At 40.9% G+C, this 27,242-nt stretch overlaps 3 protein-coding genes across 3 annotated transcripts; 1 reads left to right on the top strand and 2 right to left on the bottom strand.

The window, feature by feature from the left end:
* Positions 1-2,804: 2,804 nt before the first annotated feature.
* Positions 2,805-10,148, bottom strand: LOC105684511 (flocculation protein FLO11-like). The gene is made up of 8 exons (XM_048658332.1): positions 9,875-10,148; positions 7,730-8,107; positions 6,808-7,441; positions 5,210-6,693; positions 4,566-4,885; positions 3,964-4,249; positions 3,691-3,876; positions 2,805-3,574 (listed from the first exon to the last, which is right to left on the bottom strand). The coding sequence occupies exons 1-8, from the start codon at positions 9,921-9,923 to the stop codon at positions 3,432-3,434; spliced, it is 3,480 nt and encodes a 1,159-aa protein (XP_048514289.1). The 5' UTR covers positions 9,924-10,148; the 3' UTR covers positions 2,805-3,431.
* A 10,415-nt stretch (positions 10,149-20,563) lies between these two features.
* On the top strand, positions 20,564-23,494 carry LOC105684514 (methionine aminopeptidase 1). The gene is made up of 6 exons (XM_012397908.4): positions 20,564-20,890; positions 21,202-21,253; positions 21,423-21,661; positions 21,740-21,962; positions 22,037-22,312; positions 22,398-23,494. The coding sequence occupies exons 1-6, from the start codon at positions 20,780-20,782 to the stop codon at positions 22,628-22,630; spliced, it is 1,134 nt and encodes a 377-aa protein (XP_012253331.1). The 5' UTR covers positions 20,564-20,779; the 3' UTR covers positions 22,631-23,494.
* A 296-nt stretch (positions 23,495-23,790) lies between these two features.
* On the bottom strand, positions 23,791-27,176 carry LOC105684512 (putative uncharacterized protein DDB_G0271606). Its single transcript, XM_048658330.1, has 3 exons — positions 26,975-27,176; positions 25,694-25,941; positions 23,791-25,615 (listed from the first exon to the last, which is right to left on the bottom strand). The coding sequence occupies exons 1-3, from the start codon at positions 26,978-26,980 to the stop codon at positions 23,791-23,793; spliced, it is 2,079 nt and encodes a 692-aa protein (XP_048514287.1). The 5' UTR covers positions 26,981-27,176.
* Between the last annotated feature and the right edge of the window lie 66 nt (positions 27,177-27,242).

Below are 27,242 nucleotides of genomic sequence, written 5' to 3'. Positions count from 1 at the left end.
TCTGATATCGGAATATCGATAACTTCCGAGGTCATTTTTTCTCATAACATATTCAATTCTGCTACGAAATTGAAGGGCGTTAAAAAAAACATCCTCTACATAATACATATACGTATACATAGATGTGTGTATCCTTTGGAGATTGTTTCCGAGAAAATCGTCCTGGACTCGAGAAGGCGCGTGGCGATCCTTTTTTAGCGCGTGCCGAGAACCCAGGTTAAAAAAAAAGTTCGGAGACTTTTTTTCTAACATCTATTCGTATATTTTTACAAATCGTTTTTTTTCTTCATCCACACCGTTGAAAACTATAAGGCCCCACGATATTCTCGAGGTTTTTTCGGAATCGATTACTTCTTCAATTTTTCGAAAATCTCGCGTTAGAAAAACGTGAAAACGAAGACGAAATCAGACCCTACGGTGTCGTAGACAGATTTTTTTCGTCCGCTATCGGCACGATGAGTTAAAAATGCACTTGCTGCGTCGTCGAAGAGCGTAATGTTGTATACATTATACGTATAAATACGTATATATTATACGTCCGTAGACGGAGGGAGCGACCGCGTGCCGGGGCAAGTTATTATAGGGTGCGCACTTTCCCATGAATTTCAGGTTAATTTGTGCGCACTACTCTGGCACGCACCTTACGGTCCGTACGTGTGTATATTGTGCGCATTTATATACGCCGGACGTTTGAGGGTCTAATCCAGTCTTAAGAAGAAGGGAATAATAATAAAGGAAAGCTCTAGGAGTTGGACCTTTAAAAATTTAAAAGGACCACGTCGACGGGGAGGAAGGGAACAGCTGACGATTCCGAACGCAGAGCCTTGTGCACGTATAGGTATATAAAATGTGTACATACACGACTCAGGTAGACGTTCGTTATACGTGTGTATGAACCATGCACCACGTGTTTTTTTCTTTTTTTTTTTGTATGTACACCGAAAATTTTTTCGAGGAAAATCGAAAACACAGGCGAATGGTAGACGAAAGTACGGATCTCATCTGTCTTCTCTTTCTCTTTTTTTCCGAAAATTTTACTGTACGTTGGGGTAGGCGTCAAATTTTTATTTACAAGAGTTACGCCCCTTTCGAAAATTCGGTAGTTCTATAACTAGTGAGAACTCGGTATGCCAAAATCCGAAGGATGCGAGTTTATTACGAAAAAGGAGGAATTTTTATATTCTCCCAGTTTAACAAGTTGTGTAGTCGTTTTTCCTTTCATCAATGCACGGTAGAAAATATTGAAGAATAACTTTATGGTTTTTTTCTCCCTACGATTTGGGTTCCCATGGTTAACTTATGATTGGAGATTGTTTTAACTAGCCATTAACAAGCTATCGTAACCTATTTGAATTTGTTTTCGATTAGAATCTCAACATTTTTATGATCCCCAAACTTTAGGGACCGCAGTTGGAGGTTTAGGAAATAGGTATAAACTATCCGATAGAGTTCGATCGTTCAATCGTACGTGTTAAATAAATTCGACATATGGGTGCAGTATAACAATAATTATTATTGCAACCTTGAAATTGGAACGAAATACACCTGAATCCGCGTGGGAATGGATACCTGTAATCGCTTCTACTTTATATCGAACTATAAATTGATCGGTAATTATTCTCGCACAGCTGATTGGTAATATAGATTGGTAAACGAAGCGGAACAAAAACATGGGGTCGTATGGAATTCAATGTGTGAAACTCTCGTTCAAGTCACAGGTTAAAAAAAAAATCAACGGTGTTATAACTCAGCAGAGTGCGCATTTTAAAATCGAAAATATAAAATGGTGTAATATCTTCTTCTTATTTTTCAAATCGTAATTTCTCGAGAAATGGAATCTTTATCTGTTACTTTTTTTCTCCATTACATGCTTCATTTTATTTTATTTCTCCTTGTTTTTTCCTGTACCGCATTCGCCATTCGCGCAAATTCCTCGTGTGCAAGATCAGGCCGCGATTGAGCGTGAATAATTCTTCGAGAACGCCCCCCATTTAACACCTGTTTATGGGTATCATATTCGAACATTTATAGTAGGAAACAGATGCCATGGGGGTATGTTTTGACGATGAGAATCGCGTTTAACAATATCAAAACGATCAGTGGCGTGTATAGTACGTGAAACAACTCGTCATAGATTTATTGCTCGCCGCAGGAAAATGGGAACTGAAAGAATCGCGATCTAGAAAAGGTCCATCGATCGGACTCGGCATAAAAATTGTAGAATTCGGTATCCTTTTCGAAAAAAAACTTCGTCGACCGATTAGGCTGTCAGTGATTGGGACCAGTTAATTTTTGCTCTTGTTAAAAAATTCTCAGTGCAGAATTTTCGCTTTACAAACGCAAAATTTCACCATCCTCGATAAACTGGAGGTTCACACGATCAAACAGATGACGCGTGCTCGGCCCATCAGGAGTTTAGTTCAACTAATGTTTAGGGTAAACTGAATTATTAACGGGGCTCGATGGAAAGGCACGGAATTTCAAGGGGGAATAAAAAAAAAGTACAACACACCCCATAACGAGAATAGTTATATGGATCTCGGGAGCTTTTCGAATTGTTCGTTAAACCGAGTAATTAAAGAGAATTTTTCCCACTGCCATATGCGAAGGTTTATATAATTTATACACGTCCCTTTCCGGCCGATTAAAAATAGAAAAAAGTAAAAGGAATCGAGTACAAAATTCGTAACAGCGTATCGAGCAAAAAAAGGCTGGCACAGAAGTAAGATAGGAACTCGCCGTGGCGTTGTGATTCTTCTTTTTTATCAAATGCAATTTGAATAATTAAAAAAAATATACATCTATATCGATGGATAAATATATTTACAATTATCAACCCTAACATCGTGTTTAACATTTGTGTAATAATACTTTTAAAATACTAATGTTTATAGATGTAATTAATAATCTCGACCGTGCTTAGCTTGACTAATTAATATGAGTTACTAGTTCGTGTGCGTATATAATATTCTTTTTTCATATAAAAGTATTTAAAATAACAACTTAAATAAGGTAAAGATTTTACATATTCACAAAAATTAACACTGTCCGTAACAAAGACTATTTCAGTTAAGTACTATCCGCCCAAGGCACTTACGGTGCAGAATAATTCGCCAAGTACATCGAATGTTCAACACATATTACCCTAAATATCCTTAATATACTAATGAAGAGTCTTGGTATCGTCCCGTACTTTTTGAATGTACTTCGCGTGAGGCTCCGCCGAGTCTCTTGATCAACATCTCGATTCCATTTTAAAATTTTCACCGCACATGAGCTACTCGAATTTCAAGTTCTTGAATCTTTTACACGCGACAAACTTCCGTCGATTTGTGTTTTGTCATGTGTTATGATTAAATTAACTCTCGCATCAAACGCGATCGATTAAATCTTAGCCCAAGCGGTTGGTTTTATTAATTTCAACCATAATTTCAAGGCAATTCTGATCGGGGAATAATTTCTCGTCTCGAATACCATATGCATACTCCAATAATCACGACCCCGACAGCTGCTCCGATTATTCCGCCGATGAGCACCATCCAATTCAAACCGGCTGCCGCGACACAATTTTCTTCTGCAAATTGAACCAAATAGGAAAGAATGATTAGCAACTGACGGCAATGATTATGCTCAGAGATAAAAAGAGTTTCTTCTCTTTGCTTCACGTTTAGACATAGAAGTTTTACTTGCCTGCTCGATTGGACACGTCGGATTCCGAGTTGAAGGCAATGAGATTTACATCAGCTATTGACATATCGATCGCACCTCCGTTTGTCAATGAAATTGGCGTTGCCACATTGCAAACGTATCTAGAGACACCTAATGTAGTTGGAAACAGGTTCAACCCCGGTGTACTAAAAGTTTCCAGCGTCGTGTCTGAAATTTTGAGGGGAAATTTCAACGTTAAATTTTTCATTTCGAAGTTAAAATTGCTCGTGACTTAGGTTGTGTAGATCTTATTACCTTTCGCACGCGGAAAATTTATGCTGTCCAGGTAAATGATGGCATGAATGGTGTCGATGGACGATGTCGTTCCGTCGTTGATGAACCGGATTGTGACTGTATTCGATTGTGAAGTTTCTCTTACGTTGTTGACAACCCTGCGTTTCATTCTGTTATAAACAGAAGCAGTTTTGCTTGCAAAAGCGTCGGTGATTTCTATCCAGGTCAGCGTTAGGTATGATTCAGTCTCGGAACAGTTGCCTGAAACTCCAGCTGTTGATGGGACGCTGATTGTACCAGTTGAATTCTGAAATCATAGGGAACAACAACTAAAATTACAGAAAAACTTTTATTCAATCATCTGTGATTAATATGTAGACGATGCGAGTGGAATTCTTTTTAGTTAATCGGACAATCCAATTGAAATCTGTTGTTCAAAGATTTCGGTAGTAATCTGAGAACATCGAGTCTGATAACTTGACAATGCGATAGATATGAAAAAAATTGTCTTCCAACAAATTCAACTGAATGAGAATTCGCTTTTGATTGGAAATAGCAGTGGGTACGCACATAATTCTTCAAGCATGTGCAAGTGAATAATTAGATGAGTGCTAATAACTTACCCCACCGTCGATGTTTGAATACGTTGCAGTCAAACTGATGCTCATTTGAGCAAGAATGCAGTCGGCTTGCGTGTCTGGATTTTTAACGCCCCAGTCGAATCCATCCGGTAGATCTGGGGTATTTGTTGAATTTGTAGTGTCTTCGGTAGTTGGAGGAGACGACTCAGTTGTATCACCTTCGGTGGTTGGAGTTGAGGACTCAGTTGTATCGCCTTCGGTAGTTGGAGCTGTGGATTCAGTTGTATCTCCTTCCGTCGTTGGAGGAGACGACTCAGTTGTATCACCTTCGGTAGTTGGAGCTGTGGATTCAGTTGTATCTCCTTCCGTCGTTGGAGGAGACGACTCAGTTGTATCGCCTTCGGTAGTTGGAGCTGTGGATTCAGTTGTATCTCCTTCCGTCGTTGGAGGAGACGACTCAGTTGTATCACCTTCGGTAGTTGGAGCTGTGGATTCAGTTGTATCTCCTTCCGTCGTTGGAGGAGACGACTCAGTTGTATCTCCTTCGGTAGTTGGAGCTGTGGATTCAGTTGTATCTCCTTCCGTCGTTGGAGGAGACGACTCAGTTGTATCACCTTCGGTAGTTGGAGCTGTGGATTCAGTTGTATCTCCTTCCGTCGTTGGAGGAGACGACTCAGTTGTATCACCTTCGGTAGTTGGAGCTGTGGATTCAGTTGTATCTCCTTCCGTCGTTGGAGGAGACGACTCAGTTGTATCACCTTCGGTAGTTGGAGCTGTGGATTCAGTTGTATCTCCTTCCGTCGTTGGAGGAGACGACTCAGTTGTATCTCCTTCGGTGGTTGGAGTTGAGGACTCAGTTGTATCACCTTCGGTAGTTGGAGCTGTGGATTCAGTTGTATCTCCTTCCGTCGTTGGAGGAGACGACTCAGTTGTATCTCCTTCGGTGGTTGGAGTTGAGGACTCAGTTGTATCACCTTCGGTAGTTGGAGCTGTGGATTCAGTTGTATCTCCTTCCGTCGTTGGAGGAGACGACTCAGTTGTATCACCTTCGGTAGTTGGAGCTGTGGATTCAGTTGTATCTCCTTCCGTCGTTGGAGGAGACGACTCAGTTGTATCTCCTTCGGTGGTTGGAGTTGAGGACTCAGTTGTATCTCCTTCGGTAGTTGGAGCTGTGGATTCAGTTGTATCTCCTTCCGTCGTTGGAGGAGACGACTCAGTTGTATCACCTTCGGTGGTTGGAGCTGTGGATTCAGTTGTATCACCTTCGGTAGTTGGAGCTGTGGATTCAGTTGTATCTCCTTCCGTCGTTGGAGGAGACGACTCAGTTGTATCACCTTCGGTAGTTGGAGCTGTGGATTCAGTTGTATCTCCCTCCGTCGTTGGAGGAGACGACTCAGTTGTATCTCCTTCGGTGGTTGGAGCTGAGGACTCAGTTGTATCACCTTCGGTAGTTGGAGCTGTGGATTCAGTTGTATCTCCTTCCGTCGTTGGAGGAGACGACTCAGTTGTATCACCTTCGGTAGTTGGAGCTGTGGATTCAGTTGTATCTCCTTCCGTCGTTGGAGGAGACGACTCAGTTGTATCTCCTTCGGTAGTTGGAGCTGTGGATTCAGTTGTATCTCCTTCCGTCGTTGGAGGAGACGACTCAGTTGTATCTCCTTCGGTGGTTGGAGTTGAGGACTCAGTTGTATCTCCTTCGGTAGTTGGAGCTGTGGATTCAGTTGTATCTCCTTCCGTCGTTGGAGGAGACGACTCAGTTGTATCACCTTCGGTGGTTGGAGCTGTGGATTCAGTTGTATCACCTTCGGTAGTTGGAGCTGTGGATTCAGTTGTATCTCCTTCCGTCGTTGGAGGAGACGACTCAGTTGTATCACCTTCGGTAGTTGGAGCTGTGGATTCAGTTGTATCTCCTTCCGTCGTTGGAGGAGACGACTCAGTTGTATCTCCTTCGGTGGTTGGAGTTGAGGACTCAGTTGTATCTCCTTCGGTAGTTGGAGCTGTGGATTCAGTTGTATCTCCTTCCGTCGTTGGAGGAGACGACTCAGTTGTATCGCCTTCGGTAGTTGGAGCTGTGGATTCAGTTGTATCTCCTTCCGTCGTTGGAGGAGACGACTCAGTTGTATCACCTTCGGTAGTTGGAGCTGTGGATTCAGTTGTATCTCCTTCCGTCGTTGGAGGAGACGACTCAGTTGTATCTCCTTCGGTAGTTGGAGCTGTGGATTCAGTTGTATCTCCTTCGGTAGTTGGAGCTGTGGATTCAGTTGTATCTCCTTCCGTCGTTGGAGGAGACGACTCAGTTGTATCACCTTCGGTAGTTGGAGCTGTGGATTCAGTTGTATCTCCTTCCGTCGTTGGAGGAGACGACTCAGTTGTATCTCCTTCGGTAGTTGGAGCTGTGGATTCAGTTGTATCTCCTTCGGTAGTTGGAGCTGTGGATTCAGTTGTATCTCCTTCCGTCGTTGGAGGAGACGACTCAGTTGTATCTCCTTCGGTGGTTGGAGTTGAGGACTCAGTTGTATCACCTTCGGTAGTTGGAGCTGTGGATTCAGTTGTATCTCCTTCCGTCGTTGGAGGAGACGACTCAGTTGTATCTCCTTCGGTAGTTGGAGCTGTGGATTCAGCTGTATCTCCTTCCGTCGTTGGAGGGGACGACTCAGTTGTATCTCCTTCGGTGGTTGGAGTAGACGACTCAGTTGTATCTCCTTCCGTCGTTGGAGGAGACGACTCAGTTGTATCTCCTTCCGTCGTTGGAGGAGACAACTCAGTTGTATCATCTTCGGTAGTTGGAGCTGTGGATTCAGTTGTATCTCCTTCCGTCATTGGAGGAGACGACTCAGTTGTATCTCCTCCGGTAGTTGGAGCTGTGGATTCAGTTGAATCTCCTTCCGTCGTTGGAGGAGACGACTCAGTTGTATCTCCTTCGGTGGTTGGAGTTGAGAACTCAGTTGTATCTCCTTCGGTGGTCGGAGTTGAGGACTCAGTTGTATCATCTTCGGTAGTTGGAGCTGTGGATTCAGTTGAATCTCCTTCCGTCGTTGGAGGAAACGACTCAGTTGTATCTCCTTCGGTGGTTGGAGTTGAGGACTCAGTTGTATCTCCTTCTGTAGTTGGGGCTGTGGATTCAGTTGTATCTCCTTTCGTCGTTGGAGGAGACGACTCAGTTGTATCACCTTTGGTAGTTGGAGCTGTGGATTCAGTTGTATCGCCTTCGGTAGTTGGAGCTGTGGATTCAGTTGTATCTCCTTCCGTCGTTGGAGGAGACGACTCAGTTGTATCTCCTTCCGTCGTTGGAGGAGACAACTCAGTTGTATCATCTTCGGTAGTTGGAGCTGTGGATTCAGTTGTATCTCCTTCCGTCATTGGAGGAGACGACTCAGTTGTATCTCCTCCGGTAGTTGGAGTTGTGAATTCAGTTGCATCTCCTCCTGTAGTTGAAGTGGACGACTCAGTTGTATTACCTTTGGTAGTTGGAGTGGTAGACTCAATTCTATCACTTCCGATAGTCAAAGTGGTGGGATTCCTCTCTGGTTCCGAATTATTCACCGCCGTTGAACCGTCATCAGGATTCTCGCTGATCACTTCGGCTGCAACATTAGTTCTAATTACAACTTTGTTCATCATAGCTTTGGTTAAATTTTTGTAACTCTTGGTTTCAATCCCACGTTTACTCGTCTCGGAATTTTGTATTTTCTCCGAACCGCTTTCAATTCTAGTTTTTTGACCAACAGTTTTTTCCGCCGATTGAACCACGAGCTCCGTTAGAAAATATCATTGTCAAATAATTGCGGATACGAAATACACGGACGATGCTTGATGAACATCAAGTGTTTCCATTTATTATGACCCGTAACTTTCATAATAATTATTCATAGCGATTTATGTTCTTAATACATTCCTCTGTTCTAAAGTAGTCGTGAGAAGACATACGACCATGTTATTGACTCAGATTTCAATCATCGTCCAAGATCCACGTCAATAATAAATTCTGAGAATATCGGTTATCAGCAGCACCTCTATATCAATCGTGTACTTTTTACAGCGCGAATCTTGATCGCAACCGTTTGGTAATAATTAAGCTTCAAAACATAACTGATTTTCATTTATTTCCGCTCATTTTCATTAATCCAAGTGCTCCTAATTATTGTACCTCATTCCGAAATCCGAGAAGTTAATACATCATCAAAACTAAACAGATATCAAGTACTACTGGTTTTCCGCCTATGATTTTCATACTTTGCAGTAATATGGAATCGAACATATCTCAAATCTCTTTCTCACATCCTCCGCAAATTTTTCTCTCTCTCTCACTACAAGGTGAAAATATAAAACTTTGAGTTTTTTTGTACATGAAGTATAATTTTGTCTAATTAGTTGAACAACGGAATAAAGATAAAGTTGCAAATTACTCAGTATTCGGACTTCCCATACCATAGAAAAATTAAAACAGTTTCGTGTCAAGAAGAATTATTTCAAACGCAAGTCCACGCTGCGATAAATGTGGAAAAATAAAAACCGTGCAATTCATTGTTTCCGAATAGTCATTTTTGAAAAAATAGCCGATGGTAAGAATTTCCCTATCATAGTTGTTATGTTGAAAAAAATTTGCCTCCCATACGTGACGTTCTCCGAAGAACCGATTCACCCTTACGGCTATTTTTTCCGAAATCACCCTACTCCTCTGGTCCGAAATAATTCCAATATTCTTGTTGGAATAAAATAGGCTTCCGTGTACATGGTTACATTGTTTTCTACAGAGAAGGTATTTTTCATTCGGATATCAAATCGTTTGTAGAATTCCTACCGTTCTTTATGGGAATCACAGCTACCTCCCAAAGTCTAGACTGTGGGTCTAGACTTTGGGTTGACATAATCACGGATTAAAGCGTTACAACCGGCGCCTGAGGTCTTCTATCGCAACCTCCTCAAAAGCAATTGAAAATTTGATTATTTTCATTATTGGAATCTATACGATTAGCCAGAAGGAAATTGACGAGTCGATATAGAAAATTTCATAGCTTACACGTTCACTGCAAAATTAACCTTGAATCGATAACCGGCACCTCAGCTCATGCATGGTTATCGATACACGTGACCCGCACGGAACGACAAAGGTAATCGTGAATTCGTGAATTCGTGTCTTCGTCACTGATTAAAATTCGCAAGACGTTATATGAGGTAGAAAAGGGATTTTTTCTTAGAGATCTCATTTCGATCAATCAAAAGCCCATTTATCAACAAAGTAAAATTTCAACAATACGAATACAGCCGATCAAATCAATTAACGAATCCAAAATTTCACCAACTGGATTTCAAAAAGAATGGGAAAAATTATAAACAAATCACAAACTCACCCTCAGCGAATACCGCCACAAGAAAGAACAAAATAAAATACAACTTCATTGTTATCTATTTTTTAAAAGAAACTTAATTTTTTCTTCTTTGATTTTCGGATCTCAATTTTTATTGGTTGATTTTCGTTTCAAAATTCATCACGGGTAGCAGCGAACAGCTACCATGTAAGCACAGAAAATGAAGGCCCAAAAAAAAAAAAACTGTTTCACGTCCTACTGACGAGAAAACACTGTTCGCGCTGACCGTTCGAATTGGTCAACGTTTTAAAACTGAAAATTTGTCACCCGACTAATAAGTGGCTATTATAGTAGAAATTGTGGATGACCCCCCACCACGATGGGTTCCATCGTTATCGTACTGACCGTTTGTCGTCAGACTTCAAGATACGTTATCGCCTCTTCGGGCTGTAATCCTATCCAGTATTTTGCATTGGCCAATAGGAGTTAAGGGCGTTCATCTGTTCATCACCATCATTCATCGACCATTTTCTTCAGGGTAGGAAAATCCTTCTTTTTCGTTTCTTATTTTTCGTCCTTGCCCCTTCTCCACCCGAATGCTACGAAACTAAGATAATCACCGTCGAAACAAACCGACAAAACTCCCCCACAAGTTTTTCTGACTCAAACCCGGCCGCAGGTCAAACCTAAATGCATTAGGCCCACTCATTGCCCTCAAACCATTATTAGCTGTTTGCTATACGAGGTAAAAGTCCAATGTACGCAACATTATATTAACCTGCGGAAACTGCGGTACGAATAGAAAAGAATAAAGAAGGGGTGGTAGAAACGGAAAACTTGGATGAAATTTTCAAACAACTTTGTCTGCGCCATGCGTATTATTTCGGACCAGTAACGATCGATGACACACCGTCGAGTATAGTGCAGATATGAATTCGAATAAAAAAATGAAAGAGTAATTAAAATAAAATAGTTATTATCAAGCGGGAAGTAACTTGTTGATTTGATAGTTCCGCGGAAATAAACGTACGTATGCTTTACGAAGAGAGGATATTACAAGCGAGAGCGTGATAGAAAAAAAATGCGAGGGAAAAGATTTCGTTCAGTTGGTGAAAAATTTTTCCTCGAACAAATATCCGTGGTAAAATATATTCTCTATAATATCGTGAATATATCGTCTGATTCTTTTTCCCTCCTTGGATTTCGGGGTTCATTTTGAACATTTTCAACAGCTCCCGATCGGATGAAGGAAAAAACAGTTTTTTAATGTAGAATGCAGAATTATAAATATCGTTCATATCTGATACGGGTACTAGGTGCGTTGTACGGGATTTTACGTTTTACGTAAACCTACTTACTGTGCTTACGCATAAAAACACAAATCGATTGTGCAAAGTGCAGCATCGTATTTGTCGCGAGACGATCACGTTGAGTGTACGGTAGGTGTTTTCTCACCTTTTATTTGATCGGGCAGATATCAAAACGGCGATCGATCGATTAAACACGCTACACCATTTATCGTAACTGTGTCGAAACTTGACTAGTGCTTTTTCTTCTTTTCTTCTCTTACTCGTATCATTTACCTCTGAATGTGATGAGAAATCTGATTACCCACTGTCCACGTCAAATCATCTACCACAAGCTATTGTCAATTTGTTAACTCGTCAAAGCAAAAAATTCGATTGCGAGTCTCTACGCAAAATGTTCTTTTTTGTTTTATTCCAAAATCTAGTGAAACTAAAATTCAAAAAAATCACACGAATAAATTGATAAGAGAACAATACAAAAATTTTGAACCTAGTTTATAACCACTTGGAAGAGGGAGAGGGGGTTTATCAACGCACTCTGAATTAACTCGGGTATACCTATTTGTACACAGATACGCGACATTACTAAATAATAATCTTATCATTTAACACGACCAAGTTGTATCGAACATTATACAGGCGATCGATTATGGAGCGATTTGGTTGTAAAAAAATTAATCGATTTCGGGAACCCAGAGCATGTATGCAGGTTGATAACCGATAATCACGGACTATTTAGTCGACAAATTTTTTCCTGCATCGATAATAATCAGTTGAAAGTATATCTTCTTCATCTTCTGTTTACATATTTTATAATATTCTCAACTTTCGAACACTTTTTTTGTAAGACACGCGTTACTTACACTGTGTACGTTTCAAAATTCTCCAACGAATTTGATAAATATAACCGGAAGTTGATAAAACACGGTTGAGTTCTTAAAATATGACTTTAATACTGATATATAATCATTGATACCGAAAAGTAAGGAATACTTTTTTAAGTACTCGTTTATCACGCTTGTTTGAAAGAATTATTTTATTTCATTCGGAATTTTTCCTTGCTGCTTCTCTCCTCATCGCTACCAATCTCGAAAAATTGTGCAGAGGATTGTGAGAGATCGAAAACAAAATTACATATTCATTTGCTGCAGATATTTTGATCTTGAAGTACCGGATTTCGAAAGAATTTCAACCGGAGAAAGTTTCGGGCGCACCTGATAAAACCACTTCCGATTTCATGTTCAAGTTTTCTCCCTATACGCTCGTTTCCTACGGTCAATCACGTATAGCTGTATAATTTATACATCCGTACTTTGACCGCAACAATTATTAATTCATATCTAAATAATACGTGTATCATAAGTATATAGGTTGCACATATAACGTCGGCCGCAACCCCCCGCAAACTAAAAGGGGTTCAATTTTGAAAAAAAAAAAAAAAAACAGAAACACATAGAACCGTCATTTCCTATCATTATACGGCATACATACCACCGTTTATAATTACGTTATTCAAATCCCCTTCATGGCTGTAACACGATAAAGTTAAACACTGCAATCGCAACTTGTCAGGAAATCAACCCTGATTACACCTTCTGAGTATTTTATTTTATTTTTATTGTACCGGTTTTTTTTTTTTCCACTCATTCGAGACGCACATAAGGCGTGAATTTTTATACTTCACATTATGCGAAATCGAGAAAGAATGTAAGTCTCGTTTCTTGGTTCATTGACGCCATTTTTCAAATTTCTTTTTCCCTACTGTAAATACTTGTTCCTTTTTCATTTATTACTGTAGTCAACGATGTTCGAATTCAATCTGTTATTATCATTCAGAGATTATGAGCGACCGCAAGAAATTTCGAGACAGGAAACTCGGTGCCAGTGATTCAGAGTTCAAGACCTATGTAGGACTAACTTAAAAAGACCCTCAAAATGTCCGCTTTTCATATTCTTGAAAGGTTTTCTCCGAACTTCCGGTATGGAACAATGATTTCCCGATCCGGATTTTGAGATAGTATCTCTATAGGCACACGTAAACAATTTTCAAAACGACCTGATGTCCGAAAGTACGAGTCGCACTCGTAGAGTTTTTGAAAAATTTTCATCATGGTGTTTGAAATTTTGCTCATTGAAACCCTCCACCCCCCTTGAATTTGATATTCTTGATTCGATGTTAGAAATTTATAAATAGTAAGTGTCCGAACTAATTCCTTCCTACTTATACTATACGTACGTTCGTTATCCGGACGTGATCGTAAATTTTTCCAAAAGCCATTACTCACCTCTCGCCCGATCAGGTAAGCAAATAAATTACGTGCGTACCTATACCTCCTTTTCTTTCAACTTTTCAAAGATTCGTAGACCGTAATGACGACGAGGGTGCGTGCAGTGTGCGTTTACAATAGAAAATACAAATTGCAAAACCTATGGACTATTCTCCTCGTTTTTTTTCTTTCTTTCTTTTTTTTGGCAATGGATAACGAGATCGCGGAACTCCTTTCCAACACCCGGCTGGAAAAGACTGCCTTTCATACCCCATGCATTGTGTTTGCGAATGTGACGTATACCAAAACGTCGTAATTGGCTTCCAAAAATTGCTGTCGAAATTTGTGACCTATTGGTCGCAAATAAACTGACAAATTTGTAGCAACAAAAATGAAATGAATGAATTTTCGTTCACATGTAGGAAAAAAAAAAGGGCAAAAAACTAGGCCCGCATCTTTCGGATTTTTTTTTTTTAACGTCCACAGGAGGTATACATATCACTGATAATATCTTAATATTCCTTCTTCCGATTCAATTAACAGTTTCTTTGAACTTCCGTTATTATCGTAGTATCATGTTTCGTTGATAATTTAAATTTGCCGAACTCGACGAGGCGTAACTCTTTTGATATTTCTCAGTCCGTTAATTAACCACAATACATATCGGTACGTGGAATGTAATCTTTGCATCTAAGAAAATCCAGCTGCGTTAAATCGCAGTTACGCGAAAATTCAATCGCGGTTACCCATGTGCATGGGGACCATAAAAGAGCACGTCGAAAAAAAGGCCCCCTTTATATATACGTTACAATAATTCGTCTTCTTATCGGACGCACGCGATCAAGGAGAAGAAAAAAATCGGCATCTGATATAATACGGCTGAAACTTTTTCGGAGATCTTTACATCATTTGCGAGAGGGTTGAAACGATCGAATACTGCGCGCCAGGACGTTAAAATAAAACAACAATGATAATGACGGTGAAAAGAGAAACTTCTTTCAATTGATCGGAAACCGCCGTTTCTTTTACCTCTTTCTGTAACGTGATACTGTGCGTCGATAAAATCGTATAGATTAAATTGAAAGCACGTGGCGCCACATTTTTATCGATCATTACTAATCCGAAAATGATTCCGATATCTCAATTTCCCTATGAAAAATTTCGTTATCCTCACAGATTATTCAAGAGACATAGAAAAAAAAAAATCTTCCTATTCTGTTCTTCAATTTTTTTCAGAGGAGTTTAAGTTTTTGATTTCGGTTTCTGTTATAATTTTTATTTTCTCATCAATTTTTGTCTCTCGTCAACGGGCACGGATCTTGTTAATTATCCCCGCAATTTTGACCGTTACAAAACTTGGTTGAATGAACAAGAAAAAAATTTTTGATCAAAGTAAAATATAACAGGGAATCATAGTTCATCGTACATTCGCCCGTGTAGGTTCGTACGCACGTAATTCATCCCTTTATCCTCGGCAAAACGAACAGCTGAGCTCATGTATTGACAGATGTTGAACTTCCCATAAATCAATGCGGCCATATCTGGCCCCTTTCTATACAAATATTATATGTTTATACCCTTCGCAATTATTACTCATATTTATAACTAATTGGACCCTGTCATTACGGTACAAATTGACCGAATTAACTAATTATCTTATATTTATTATTCTAATGATACGGTATATTTGACAACGTTGAAATGTGAAATTAACGGTGCGGTTCATAGGTAAAAAGTACAATTGAACCGTCCGTTATTTTTTATGGTCACGACAGACCTGTCGAGCTATAGATTAAAAAAATTTTCATTATGCGACGGAAAATTTTTAAGTCGTTTGGAATTTTTGTTGCTCAAAGTTCATATCGGAAAGCGGAGAAATTGTTACCCGGTACTTATTCAGGACTTGAATTTTTCGTCAAACGTCACACGCGATCGGCGGAAGTCGTATCGAAATTAAATTGCTTGCAATTCAATGTGTTCGAAATTTTATTGTTTCCTTGCTTTCTTGCCACGTAAAACCGCAAAAATCGTTACACCGTGGCGTACGTATACGTGTAATTTTTTGTAAAACAGCTGACAATGAGGCGAACTTTATTCAGACACGTGCAGCACATCCTACAAAAAAAAAATTCACGTGTCAAATTTCGACGTTAAAGTGTCATCTGCTCTACCCGACGCAACGAGGACCGCCCCTGTCTCTCTATATACATAGATATACATATACTGCGTATGTACATCGATCATTTGATCCATTACTATCAAATTTCAACGCTCTTCGATCAAATTTTTTTTTCTTCTCCTCCCCCTTTTCTCCCTCACTTTCTACAAGCATGTCACATTTTTAAAACATCTCGTACCGTTCAAAAATTATTTTACTTTTTGGCAAAATCAATACAGCTACTTTTTTTCGTTGTTGTATGTGAGAACTGAACTGCATAAAAACAAAAAATTCTCTCAATTTATCCGTAGAACGCATAATCATCGCGTAATTATGAGTTTGTAATGAGATTTGGAATCGTGAATTAATTGCCACGAAGAAAAAAAATTATAAATTAATTAATTAAAGTTACCTGCGTACGGGAAACCCACACGTGTATATTATGTGCTCACGACAATTATATTCCACGTGTGTGGTACCTTTGATTTCCCACATAACGAGAAATCTCTGTCGTTCGCGTTCACCACCCACCCATGTAGTTTTGTACATTATTTGTCTCATAAATACCGGATGCAAATTTATTCTGGGAACTAAATTTCACCCCTGTATTATTGTGCATGCACATAACGTATCTTTTCCCATGCACTGAAATTAATATTCATGGATATTGATATAATTCATGTATTTATCAGTATCTGTTTTTATTTTTTTTCTTCATCATTATAATTTATTCATTCATTTTTGTGTTACATCCTATTTTCAATATATATATATACATATATTATTCGGCGAGTGAATATTTCATGCGTGTTTCCGGTTTTCCATCCTACATTGCTGTGCTACTTACGTGGCCGAAGAGTAAAATTTTTTTCGCACCGCGATTTTTTTTTTTTTTTTTTTTTTTCGCTGCGTTATCCGAGTTGCGGTTCTTGTGCCCTAAGAACTGACTTTTTAATTGGCATTCCTCAACAGATAATATGTTGCGATCAATGTAACGTGCGAAATTCGAGGAAATAATTTGCGAATTATACGTTTTTCTTCTCTGGATTCGAACCGCAATTTCGCCGTTCTATCGGATGGGGAAAAAAAAGGAAAAATCAAAGTCCTTGTCGGGCGAGATCCAAATCTGTATCGGGCTTTCGAAAAATGATCCATGTATGTTATGCTTTGTTCAAACAAGCTTATCGACATCGATGTTCGCTATATACTGATAAATCGGATTGACACTTGAAAGCACGTAATATAAAATCGCCGGGTTCATCGCTATTTATAACACAGATTGACAATTCGAAAAGTTGAGCTGCGTGAAAGCATTTTAAATGATAACGTTGAACATGAAACAAGACGGGTGCGGTTAAAAGGCCTTTGTTCATAATTTATTTATTTTTTCCTCCTTTTTTTCTACGGTCGCGCTTACCCCCCCCCCCCTCTTTTAACTCTATGACTCGGTACAACCGTACGCCGCAATTATTACAAACCTGATAAAAATTAATCACAGATAAAATAACATGATTGAATCGTTGTCATCGTTTCACGTTCAAGGATGTTGATCAATGAACTTGAAGACCCACGCACCGCTGCGGTAATCGCATCGTGTACGGAAGTTGGGGGAAGGCGGAAGCTCTGAGATATCCTTTTCTTTCACATGGAAGGTACTTACAACTTTGACATTTTATCTCATCTATTTTTATTCTCCCTCCAAGGCTCGGTAAGCGCGCTTTTATTAGTCAGATTATCACCATTACTTCATGTACGTACTTATGGACGCGGGTAAATCAAAAGTAAACTAGAAATCAATACGTGGATTTTTTTTTTTTTTTTTCAAAATCTAGATCACGCGAGATTGATAAATATCGGTGAGTCACGCAGTACGTGTACAGTGTTCTAATCATCCCGTTAAAATATTTTATAGTTGTCGCACGATCCGGTTATTTCCCTCATCAAAGATCGGCGAAATTATCGAGAGATTATCAGTGAGGTTTTACCTTTGAAGAGGATTATCTTTTGAAATAATTCAACTTTATCGGAAATTTGGGGATCCCAGAAGAAGACGAAAAAAAAAAAAATTGAAATGAGATGAAACGTTGATAACAATTTAGTTCTCTTCGATTTTTCTTCTATCTTTTCAACGTTTTTATAACTTCCTCTGTGCACATCGTTTTTCTGGGCGCGATCAAAAAAAGAAGGATTCTTTGCCAACGGTTTTTTCGAATTTCCGTTATTTCCGGCTCAATATGATCCGCGCGCGTTGCACATGATTATACCTTTATTCGCCCGATCGATTCTCGGCGTTTTAACCCTTTGAGCGGAATTCCGATGTTCGTATTACTTCCGGATTAGAAGTATCCATCGATTGGTCAACTCGTATATCCTACTGAAATATTCTGCGGGGCTTCTGCTCCGTACCGGTCGACGTCCTACGGATTTAATTATGACGAGGAAGAAGTAGGAGAATTTTTCATACACATTTGGTATCCTGGAATTTTTAAAGGCCTCAAATTCGCAGAGGAAGGAAAAATAGAATTTATTTTACATCAATTTTATCTTAATCCTCCGTTTGGCGACACGTAAGCCAATTTTTGTCGAGTGTTTTTTCTCTTTTTTTCTCTTTTTTTCTCTTTTTTTTTTTCGTTCAACCGACAAATTTGAAAGTTTTAAAACTGTCGCCTATTAGTTCCATGCGGGGGACACGTCGGCCATATGGCCGGCAGTCATGCACCTCTTCCTCGATGAAACACTACCGATTTTTGTAACTTAAACTTTGCTTATATAAGGTTTCATAGGATACAGAATTTGCCTCTCGATTCCTCTCTATACGCGTACACCTCCTTCTTTTTACTGCAACACGACCGCTTTCACCTTCCTATGTACGCATTTTATGCAGGTACATGTATAATGCATGGAATACGTACATCGTCATTATGTACACCCCGCGAGTATCTGCCATTATTTTACACGTGCAAATTGATAATTACGTGTTGAGATGTTTTCAACCAGCGTACGCGATCGCCAAGTCGCAGACAAAAGTGGGAAGTCTGATGAAATTCTAGATCGCGAAGTATTCGAGTTTGAAAAAAAAAAAAAAAAAAAAAAAAAAAAAAGGTGTGCGAAAGGTTTCGAGGAACGTGCCATATGTCTCGCTTTCCGGACTTGAGCAAACATACATATATGCGATCCACAATTCATCATTATTGACAGACGACTGAACGCACGGTGCATACGTTACGATATAATGTACCATACAAAGTTCGATGAATTCAAAAATTCCGCATCTGCGGGCTCGACCACCCATGGAGACGAGCTGCAAAGGGTTTTCGAAAAATTTACCTCGCCCCTTTTCAATGCAGTGAGAAATGCGTAGGTGAATTTATCTATTCGTCGCTCACTGTTACCGGATTTCAAAGCTGCGTTTCATCTCCCCGTATTATTTTTTTTTTTTGATAATTACGAGAGCGTGCGTGCGACGTCTCCCTCTTTTACCCGAGGGATTTCCCTCCGGTCTGGCAGACGTATTAACAGACAGCGTGCCAGACGCAATTCGTAAACACAGTGCGAGACTCGCCTCATCCGTTTTCTGGAACGATATGTAAACATATACCTACAATGTTTACTACACGAATAGTATCTAGAAAAAGAACGTCGGACATCCTCGTCTCTCGTATTTCGACGACGAGAAGAAACTGAATTTTATTTTTTATCTTCTCATAGTTCATCCTATACACATACCGTTACGTGTGTGCACTCAATATTTGACTTTCTTTGACAGGAAGTCGGCCGCCCCCACACCCGGCTTTTTATATTAACGATGCGTTTTTCTTGACAATCTTTGACGTAAGTTTAACGTGGACTTAGAGGCGAGTTTGAGATGTAAATTTAATGAATATCAATCCGTTTTTTAACGCGTTATGCAGGGATTTGCCTCAGGGAATGAGAATAATGAACTTGGCAAAATAGGGCGAGACTCGCGTTTCAATTCGTTGGTATAAATTATGGAGGCTGCAAAAATTTGTTCTTTGTGACCATGTTACGTTGTAAGAAATACTTGCAAAGATGTATTTAGTATAATTAGAGACGATTTTGCAAAGTTCAGTACTTTGGTTTTATGTTTCTTCAAAACTACGCTACGCACGAAAATTAATGGGCCACCCTGTTTTCGCTCCGAAAAACGTCCGATTTTAAAACCTCATAACTGCTGGAAAAATTGAGGTATAAAGTTGCAAAAAAATGCATTTTAAAGCTTAAAGCTTCACCTATGAAATGCTTTCAATAAATTTAGATTGCGTTTTTTCGTTCACTAGTTATACTCTTCTGATTCAACTCATGTCGAAAACGTGTAGAAACTTTTTGACTCTGAGAAAGTGCACCGGGCGCTTCAGTAGTTGAATTAGAATTTTTTTGATGTCCTTTTGAAGGTTGAAATCTTCCCTTCAAAAAGTATTTTTTAAATTTTTCGTACGATTTTTTTTGCATAAGTTACGCGACTCTAAAGCAATTAGTGCACTAACGCGATTTGCAGTCGCGTAACTTATGCAAAAAAAATCGTACGAAAAATTTAAAAAACACGTTTTGAAGGGAAGACTTGAACCTTCAAAAGGACATCAAAAAAATTCTAATTCAACTACTGAAGCGCCCGGTGCACTTTCTCAGAGTCAAAAATTTTCTACACGTTTTCGACATGAGTTGAATCAGAAGAGTATAACTAGTGAACGAAAAAACGCAATCTAAATTTATTGAAAGTATTCAACAGGTGAAGCTTTAAGCTTTAAAATGCATTTTTTTTCAACTTTCTACCTCAATTTTTCCAGCAGTTATGAGGCTTTGAAATCAGACGTTTTTCGGAGCAAAAACAGGGTGGTCCGAAAATTTTGGAATGTGAACCGCGTTTTCTCGGAGTTGCGCTATCGCACGCTACAGGGATTTATTTTACCGACTTTGAAGTGTTACCGACTTTTAATTTAAAGTTTCGTGATATAATTATTGACACTAGAACCTCTGTTAGAGATTCTATCGTATATCTAGAGATCAGTGATATCTAGGGTCAGCTAAGGCTGTAATTAGCCCAACCCGGCGAGCGCCTCGGTTTCGGTTTCTTTCCGTTTCGTTAGGATCGACGAAAAGTCGAGGTTAGTCCTAGGAGGAGCAGCAGGCTGGAAGTGGAAAACGAATCGCGTTATCCTTTAGAAAGAATATCATTAATTTCGAGAGGTGAACAGAAATGGCGTTAGCTCTGGGAATGTGCGAAACGCCGGGTTGCAAGGCTGTTGCGAGTCTTCAATGTCCAACTTGTTTGAAAATCGGTATTCAGGGATCGTATTTCTGCTCCCAGGTATGTCTACTCCAACATCATAGGTTAGATTACGTTACAGATTCGACAAGCCTATCGTTATTTCTCCTCTGAATTTTCAGCTCAGCAATGAAACAATGCTCTGCATTTTTTACAGTAAAAACCTCTTCATGATTTTTATAATTGAGATATCATGTCTGGAGTTACCGAGCCTTTTTTTTATTGCTTCTGTTACTTTATTCTTACCCAGGGCAAAGACATTTCAAATCTATTTTGGTTTACGCTCTAATCTAATGAGGCTAAGCATTTTAGATGATGACTAACCATAATGCAAGTTTTGTTTTTGCTTTCAGGACTGTTTCAAAGGCAGCTGGAAATCGCACAAAATTATTCATCAACTGGCTAGTAAGTGTAAAAATACCTATCAACTTGACAACTGCGATAAACGACGTCTTGTTTACCCAGTTCATGGACACAAGTATGATCCTCTTTCACAGCTTGATGGCTAATTCGTTGTTATCTTATGCACATCTTATTTCTTATTATTCCATGTTTGAGAGTGATCGTTTTTCAGAGGGAGAAAACGATGACAAATCATCAGACGAGTACAATCCCTGGCCATCTTATCATTTCACTGGAAAATTGCGTCCCTGGAGAAGAGAACCACGTAGGGAGGTGCCAGAATCTATTGCACGCCCAGATTATGCTACACATCCCACCGGTGTCCCACTCAGCGAGCAAGCTGTGAGGGGTTCAGCCCAAATAAAAGTTCTCGATGACGAAGAGATTGAGGGAATGCGCGTCGCTTGCAAGGTACTTGAAAACGAGAACTGGTTTGTTTGGAGTTTTCATACCCATGATTCATTGAATTGTTCTTATTCTTGAATCAAGCTTGGACGAGAAGTTCTCGATGAAGCTGCACGCGTCTGTGATGTTGGGGTAACAACAGCAGAAATTGACAGAGCTGTTCATGAGGCATGTATAGAGCGAGACTGCTATCCATCTCCCATGAATTATTACCAGTTTCCCGCAAGTTGCTGCACCTCGGTTAACGAAGTAATTTGTCATGGAATACCTGATACCAGGCCTCTCGAAGATGGAGACATCTGCAACGGTAATTGCTTAACATTTGGATTCAATTGTGACTTGAAAAGTGCCTCAGTCTCATCTTCGTGATAACTTTTTCAGTGGATGTTACTGTATACCACAACGGATTCCATGGTGATTTGAATGAGACATTTTTGGTGGGTAACGTTAAGCCTGAGATTAAAAAGTTGGTCGAAGTGACCTACGAGTGCCTGTCTAAGGCCATAGAAATTGTAAAGCCAGGAGAAAAGTACCGTGAGATAGGCAATGTCATTCAAAAGCATGCCCAAGCACACGGACTCAGCGTCGTTCGCAGCTATTGCGGACACGGCATCCACCGTCTCTTCCACACTGCTCCCAACGTACCACACTACGCCAGTGAGTATAATTCCAAATCTCGGCCATATTTTGTAACTGTATCTTATCCATTTTGATACACCTCGCATCGTTTGGATCTTTGTAGAAAATAAAGCAGTCGGTGTGATGAAGGCTGGTCACTGCTTCACGATTGAACCGATGATATCGCAGGGAAGTTGGAGAGATGAGATGTGGCCTGACAATTGGACCGCTGTCACGACCAACGGCTTATGGTCTGCTCAGTTTGAACAGACGTTGTTAGTCACCGACACGGGATGCGACATACTGACAAAACGTCGGGAGAACAATGGTCAGCCTCACTTTCTTGACCACCTCTAGTAATCCCAAAAGATCTGAAGACCCGAAATGCCAAGAGTCATAACGATAGGAGTTTTCGATCATATATTATTTTTAAACTCAATTGGATACGGATTACTGCAAGATGCTGGATGTGAGTGTAAATAATTGGAGGAGCTTAGCGAAGTGTTGTGTTGTTTGCTTGTTATTCTTGGTCATTCGATGGACGACCGCAAAAGGAAATTGAAAGTCAACTTGTGCGTAGTGATTTGAAAACGAAGATGCCTCGTGTCTCCTGCTTTCAGGTAAAAAAAAAAAAAAAAAAAAATATATAATAATTACACAGATTCTTTGAACAGTTTTGAATAGTTTTTTCAAATCGTCACTTGACTTGTTCGTATTTATATATATATATATATAAATAATATATATATACATACATGTATAAATATAACACCAGACAATAACGTGCTGCATATGCTGTGACAAAAAAATTTCTACTCATGATAGCATTTACATACAGCAATGAATTCAACTATGCTCAAAACACGGAAAACCCTCTAAATATTCTCGATCCCTGTACCGTCCCCCTGTCCCGTAAAGATTTCTTGCTGTTTCTGTTCGCATTTCGTTACGTTCGATTTGATTAAGTCCATACGGATCTCACAGTCAATATAAAACAAAACGTTTCTCGTGATGTTAAAAATGGGTATGTAAAAAGATTTGAATTCTTAATTCGGTTACACTTGCTTTGATTTGTTTTTCATCTCAAATAATTCTTCAAACTCTTTTCTGTCACGACAAAGCCCCTCTTATAAGTCAATGGTGTACTTTTACGCAAATAAATAATGTACATAAAAAAAAAAGAACTTGGAAGGGAGTAAATACAAACACTGTGTACGTAAATAACGCGACGTTTATTATTCGTTAACAATAAATAGTAATAAATAATTGAATAAATAATATCGTAAATTACGGTACAGGTAAGTGAATGGGGAGTTGCGGTATTCGCGGTTCAAGTGTCGAGAGATTTAAACATTTTTTCACAAAACAGTAAAGATTGAAAAATTGCGAACAGGTTTTTTTTTAGAAATAATACAAACAATGTTCTGTTCGAAGCTACCCACAAAGCTCTTTTCCCCATTACAGCCGAACCCTCTCTAGTTTGGTCAGTCAAAAGTCATTCAGGGTGCGAAATATCATCATTCGGTTATCGGGCCAAGACGGGATCCGAACTCGGAGCTGAAAGGCCCTCTGTAGACCGACTGAGTTTCGCTGCCCTGGCTCCCCTGTCTTCCAGGTGCTTCCTCCGGGACTTCTGGTCCACGTGGCAACTCATCCGGTTCCTCGTATTCGTAATCCTCCCTGGAACCCCTCGTCGAATCTCCGTCTATTCTGGCCCCCGCCCTCTGTTCGACATCATCCCCATACTCCTCGAGATCAGGTACCATAATTCTCAAAGGTCTTTTATCCTCTTTTTCTTGCTGATAATTTTGCTCCTCCTGTACATTTTTTTCCTGTTCCCTTTCCCGCTGTTGCTTTGTACGATGACCGAACCTCGGAGGCTGTTGGAACCTGGTCTCCTCCTCGTCGTCAGCGTCTCTGTGGTTCGGAGGATAAGGATTTACCTCACCCTTCCTGCCGCTCTGATGCTGTTTTTTAAGCTGACCTATCAGATGGCTGTTCACGTTCCCCGCAGCTGCTAGGGCCGCGAGTTTCTCCGCAGCGTCGCGGCTCGGCAAGGTCGTATAAAATTGACTGGACAGACTACCGTCCCCGGTAAGTTGACTCAAGTAAATTGTCTGCCCGTCCCGTTTCTCCTCGTACTCGATGTGGTTCTCCGCGTCAACGGTGTCACCGGGATACGAGGAGACCGATGTACTCCTGACTATGTCACGGTTATCCGGCTCCAAACTGTAGTCCGCCGTTACGCGTCCCGAGGCGTAATCCTGACCGGCGAATAAATGCTGCTGCTGCTGCTGCTGTTGTTGCTGTTGTTGTTGCTGCTGCTGCTGCTGTTGCCGTTGCCGTTGCCTCTTGTTAGACTGTTCGTCGTAGTTGAACGAGTGCATCTGAGGCGGTGAAAATTGAGTGGACGAGCTACTTTCCGGCTGAAACAGCTGATCCAGTTGCTGCTGAACCGCGTACTGTTGTTGCTGTTGACCCGCCGATTGTTGTTCGTTGTTGAATTGTTGCGGGAAACTGTTGAGCAGATCGTACAACTGATCAGCGGACAGCGGAGGTCCGGCGGGCGCGGGATGCCCCACGTGGAGTTCGGGCGATTCCCGTTCATCCGGAGATTCGGAGGGCGGTTGAGATTGCAAAGCGCTACCCGGGAATCCGACGTACAGCGAACTGTGCAGATTCGTTTGCATCGGCCCGTTCTGCTGGCCGTATTGTAGGCCCGTTCCGATCAATCCAGTGTTCGAACTGGAGCCCGGACGACCGGCGTAGACTTCGCTGGTGCGGCTTCCGGTGCTCGCGAAGTCGGAGAGCCTCGTCACGTCGAACTCGGGGGTGAAGTAACCGGGCTGCACGGTGCGATAATCCTGCGGCCCGATCTCGTTGGTTTCGGTGACCTCGTAGCGATGCAGAGTCGGCGCCGGGCTCGTGGGGCCCGCGGTTGTTCTCTGGGGGGGCAGGCTCGTTCCCTGGGTACCGAATACGTTGTAATTCGAGACGGTGGACTGCAGCGGTGGTCCCGGTATGCTCTGGGTATAATCCGAATCGGGGGGAGGATAATTGTGGGAGGGCATGTTGTACGGTTTGTCGGCCGGGCTCAAATTTGGTGCGGGAATCGTGTGAATCGGCCCCTTGTCGTCGTCCATGTGCCCGTGGCTCGGCGAAGGTGGCATCGCCGCTTCCGGTCTGTACTCCGGACTGTATTCGGCGACCTTGTTCATGGAATGGAATTCCTTCAGCGGACCCCGCTGAGGGAGGGCACCTTGATTCGCCAGCTGGCCCAAAATCGCCTGCGTCTTCCACGCCGGAAGTACAGCGAAAACTTGGTTCATCGGACGTCGGACGCTGGAAAATGATGAGTAAAAGAAAATTAGACGACGTGAAAAATGCGTGGCGAACCGTCGACCTCCGTCCAACACTCACGGATTCGGTGCCGAGTATCTGTTGTAATTGTTGTTGCTCGGTTTGTGGGGGTGTCTGTTGTGCTTGTAACTCGACGGTCCAACGTTTATGTGAACGTGATTGCCCATGCCCGATATTCTCGGTCCGACCGGCCACGATTTCTTGTACATCTGTGGCTGCTGATGACGGTATTTGTATCTCGCGGAGCAGTTCGGCAGAAGAGCCAAGCAAACGCAGGCCACCAGAAGCCACCTCAGCCAGTTTATCGCCTGGAGAATAATGAAGTAGCAAGAGGAATTCAGTCGAGGTGAGTTTTGGTCGAATATTAAGTCGGGTCAAGTGCCTCGTAACTAACTAAACCGGGCTATCAGATAGTCCTCGTATCTGATCGGAGAAAAATAATAAAAGGAGAGAAAAAAAAAAAAAATCGCGGCAGAGAGAAGCCTAAGCCTGAGTTTTAATCAGCTTTGTACATCCCCGTAATACTCGCCGTTTCTCGAACAGGAAGTCGAGGATAAGTCCGGATTAATACTTTTGCGGATGTAGAACGAGACCTTGTACACGCATTTAAACCTCGATAGCTTTGAAATTGGAAAGCATGCTAGTCGCGTGTATGAGGATGCGAGTTACCGATCGGTACGGCGCGTGATTTAGAAAAGCGCCTACAATTTCTCTGTGCTCGATCTGTGGCTAGCTTCCGTGAAAAAAAAAAGGAACGAACAGATAAGAAAATTTACGGTACATGCCGTACGTTTTTTTTTTTTCTCTCAACAGTTTAGAATCACCGCACCGACCTCGATATTATTAACAGTCTCACACAATGCGCTTCGAGTTGGCGAGATTGTCCGTACAGTCGAAACGTTTTCAGGGTCGAAAATGAACTTTGAACAAATTAATTATTATTCGAAAACGGTATCTCATGCGCATAAAATACCACGATCTTTTTTAGCTATGCTTGATTATTTATTCGTACAGTAAAAGAGCGCTCGTAGTTCGGACTCGACCGACTCCGCAACGGTTGTTTTCAAACGATCGTCATCACTATTCATATTACGCGGTGTGATATGTTATTACTATTACTGACACACTGTCCTACAATTCCATCCTCGAACGTCCGATGGATTCGACGTAAATTTTCAATCCATATCGAGCCTCACCGCGACCAAAAAATTTACCCAAAAAATCTGTCACGCATCCGGTACGAACGATAACGCGCGAGTAAACAAATAAAATGCGTAACACAAAATACGCCAAGTGTATAAAAGTTGATGATTGAATAATGGTTTTGTAAATCAACGTTACCTTCATCGTGTTCGGGGCTGTGCCTTCGAACGGTGGATGTCGAAGTTGACCTTGAACCGCGAGGGTGAAGACCAGTTGTTGTTGTTCTACGCAGAGAACTGACAATGGCGGGAATTCGACACTTCGGAATCTTTCCTGACGATGATCACCCGCCAACGTGAATGACCGTTGAGAAAGCAGTGAGCGTTCTGCCCGCAATTAGGTCATTGTCCTGCATTTATACTCCTACTTCTCCTTCGGACGACGCGCCTCCTCGCCTCTTCGACGG

This window comes from Athalia rosae, chromosome 7 (assembly GCF_917208135.1).
Source record: "Athalia rosae chromosome 7, iyAthRosa1.1, whole genome shotgun sequence".
Taxonomy (NCBI): domain Eukaryota; kingdom Metazoa; phylum Arthropoda; class Insecta; order Hymenoptera; family Athaliidae; genus Athalia; species Athalia rosae.
Note: the sequence above shows the minus strand (reverse complement) of the source record. Positions and strands in the feature narration are given on the sequence as shown.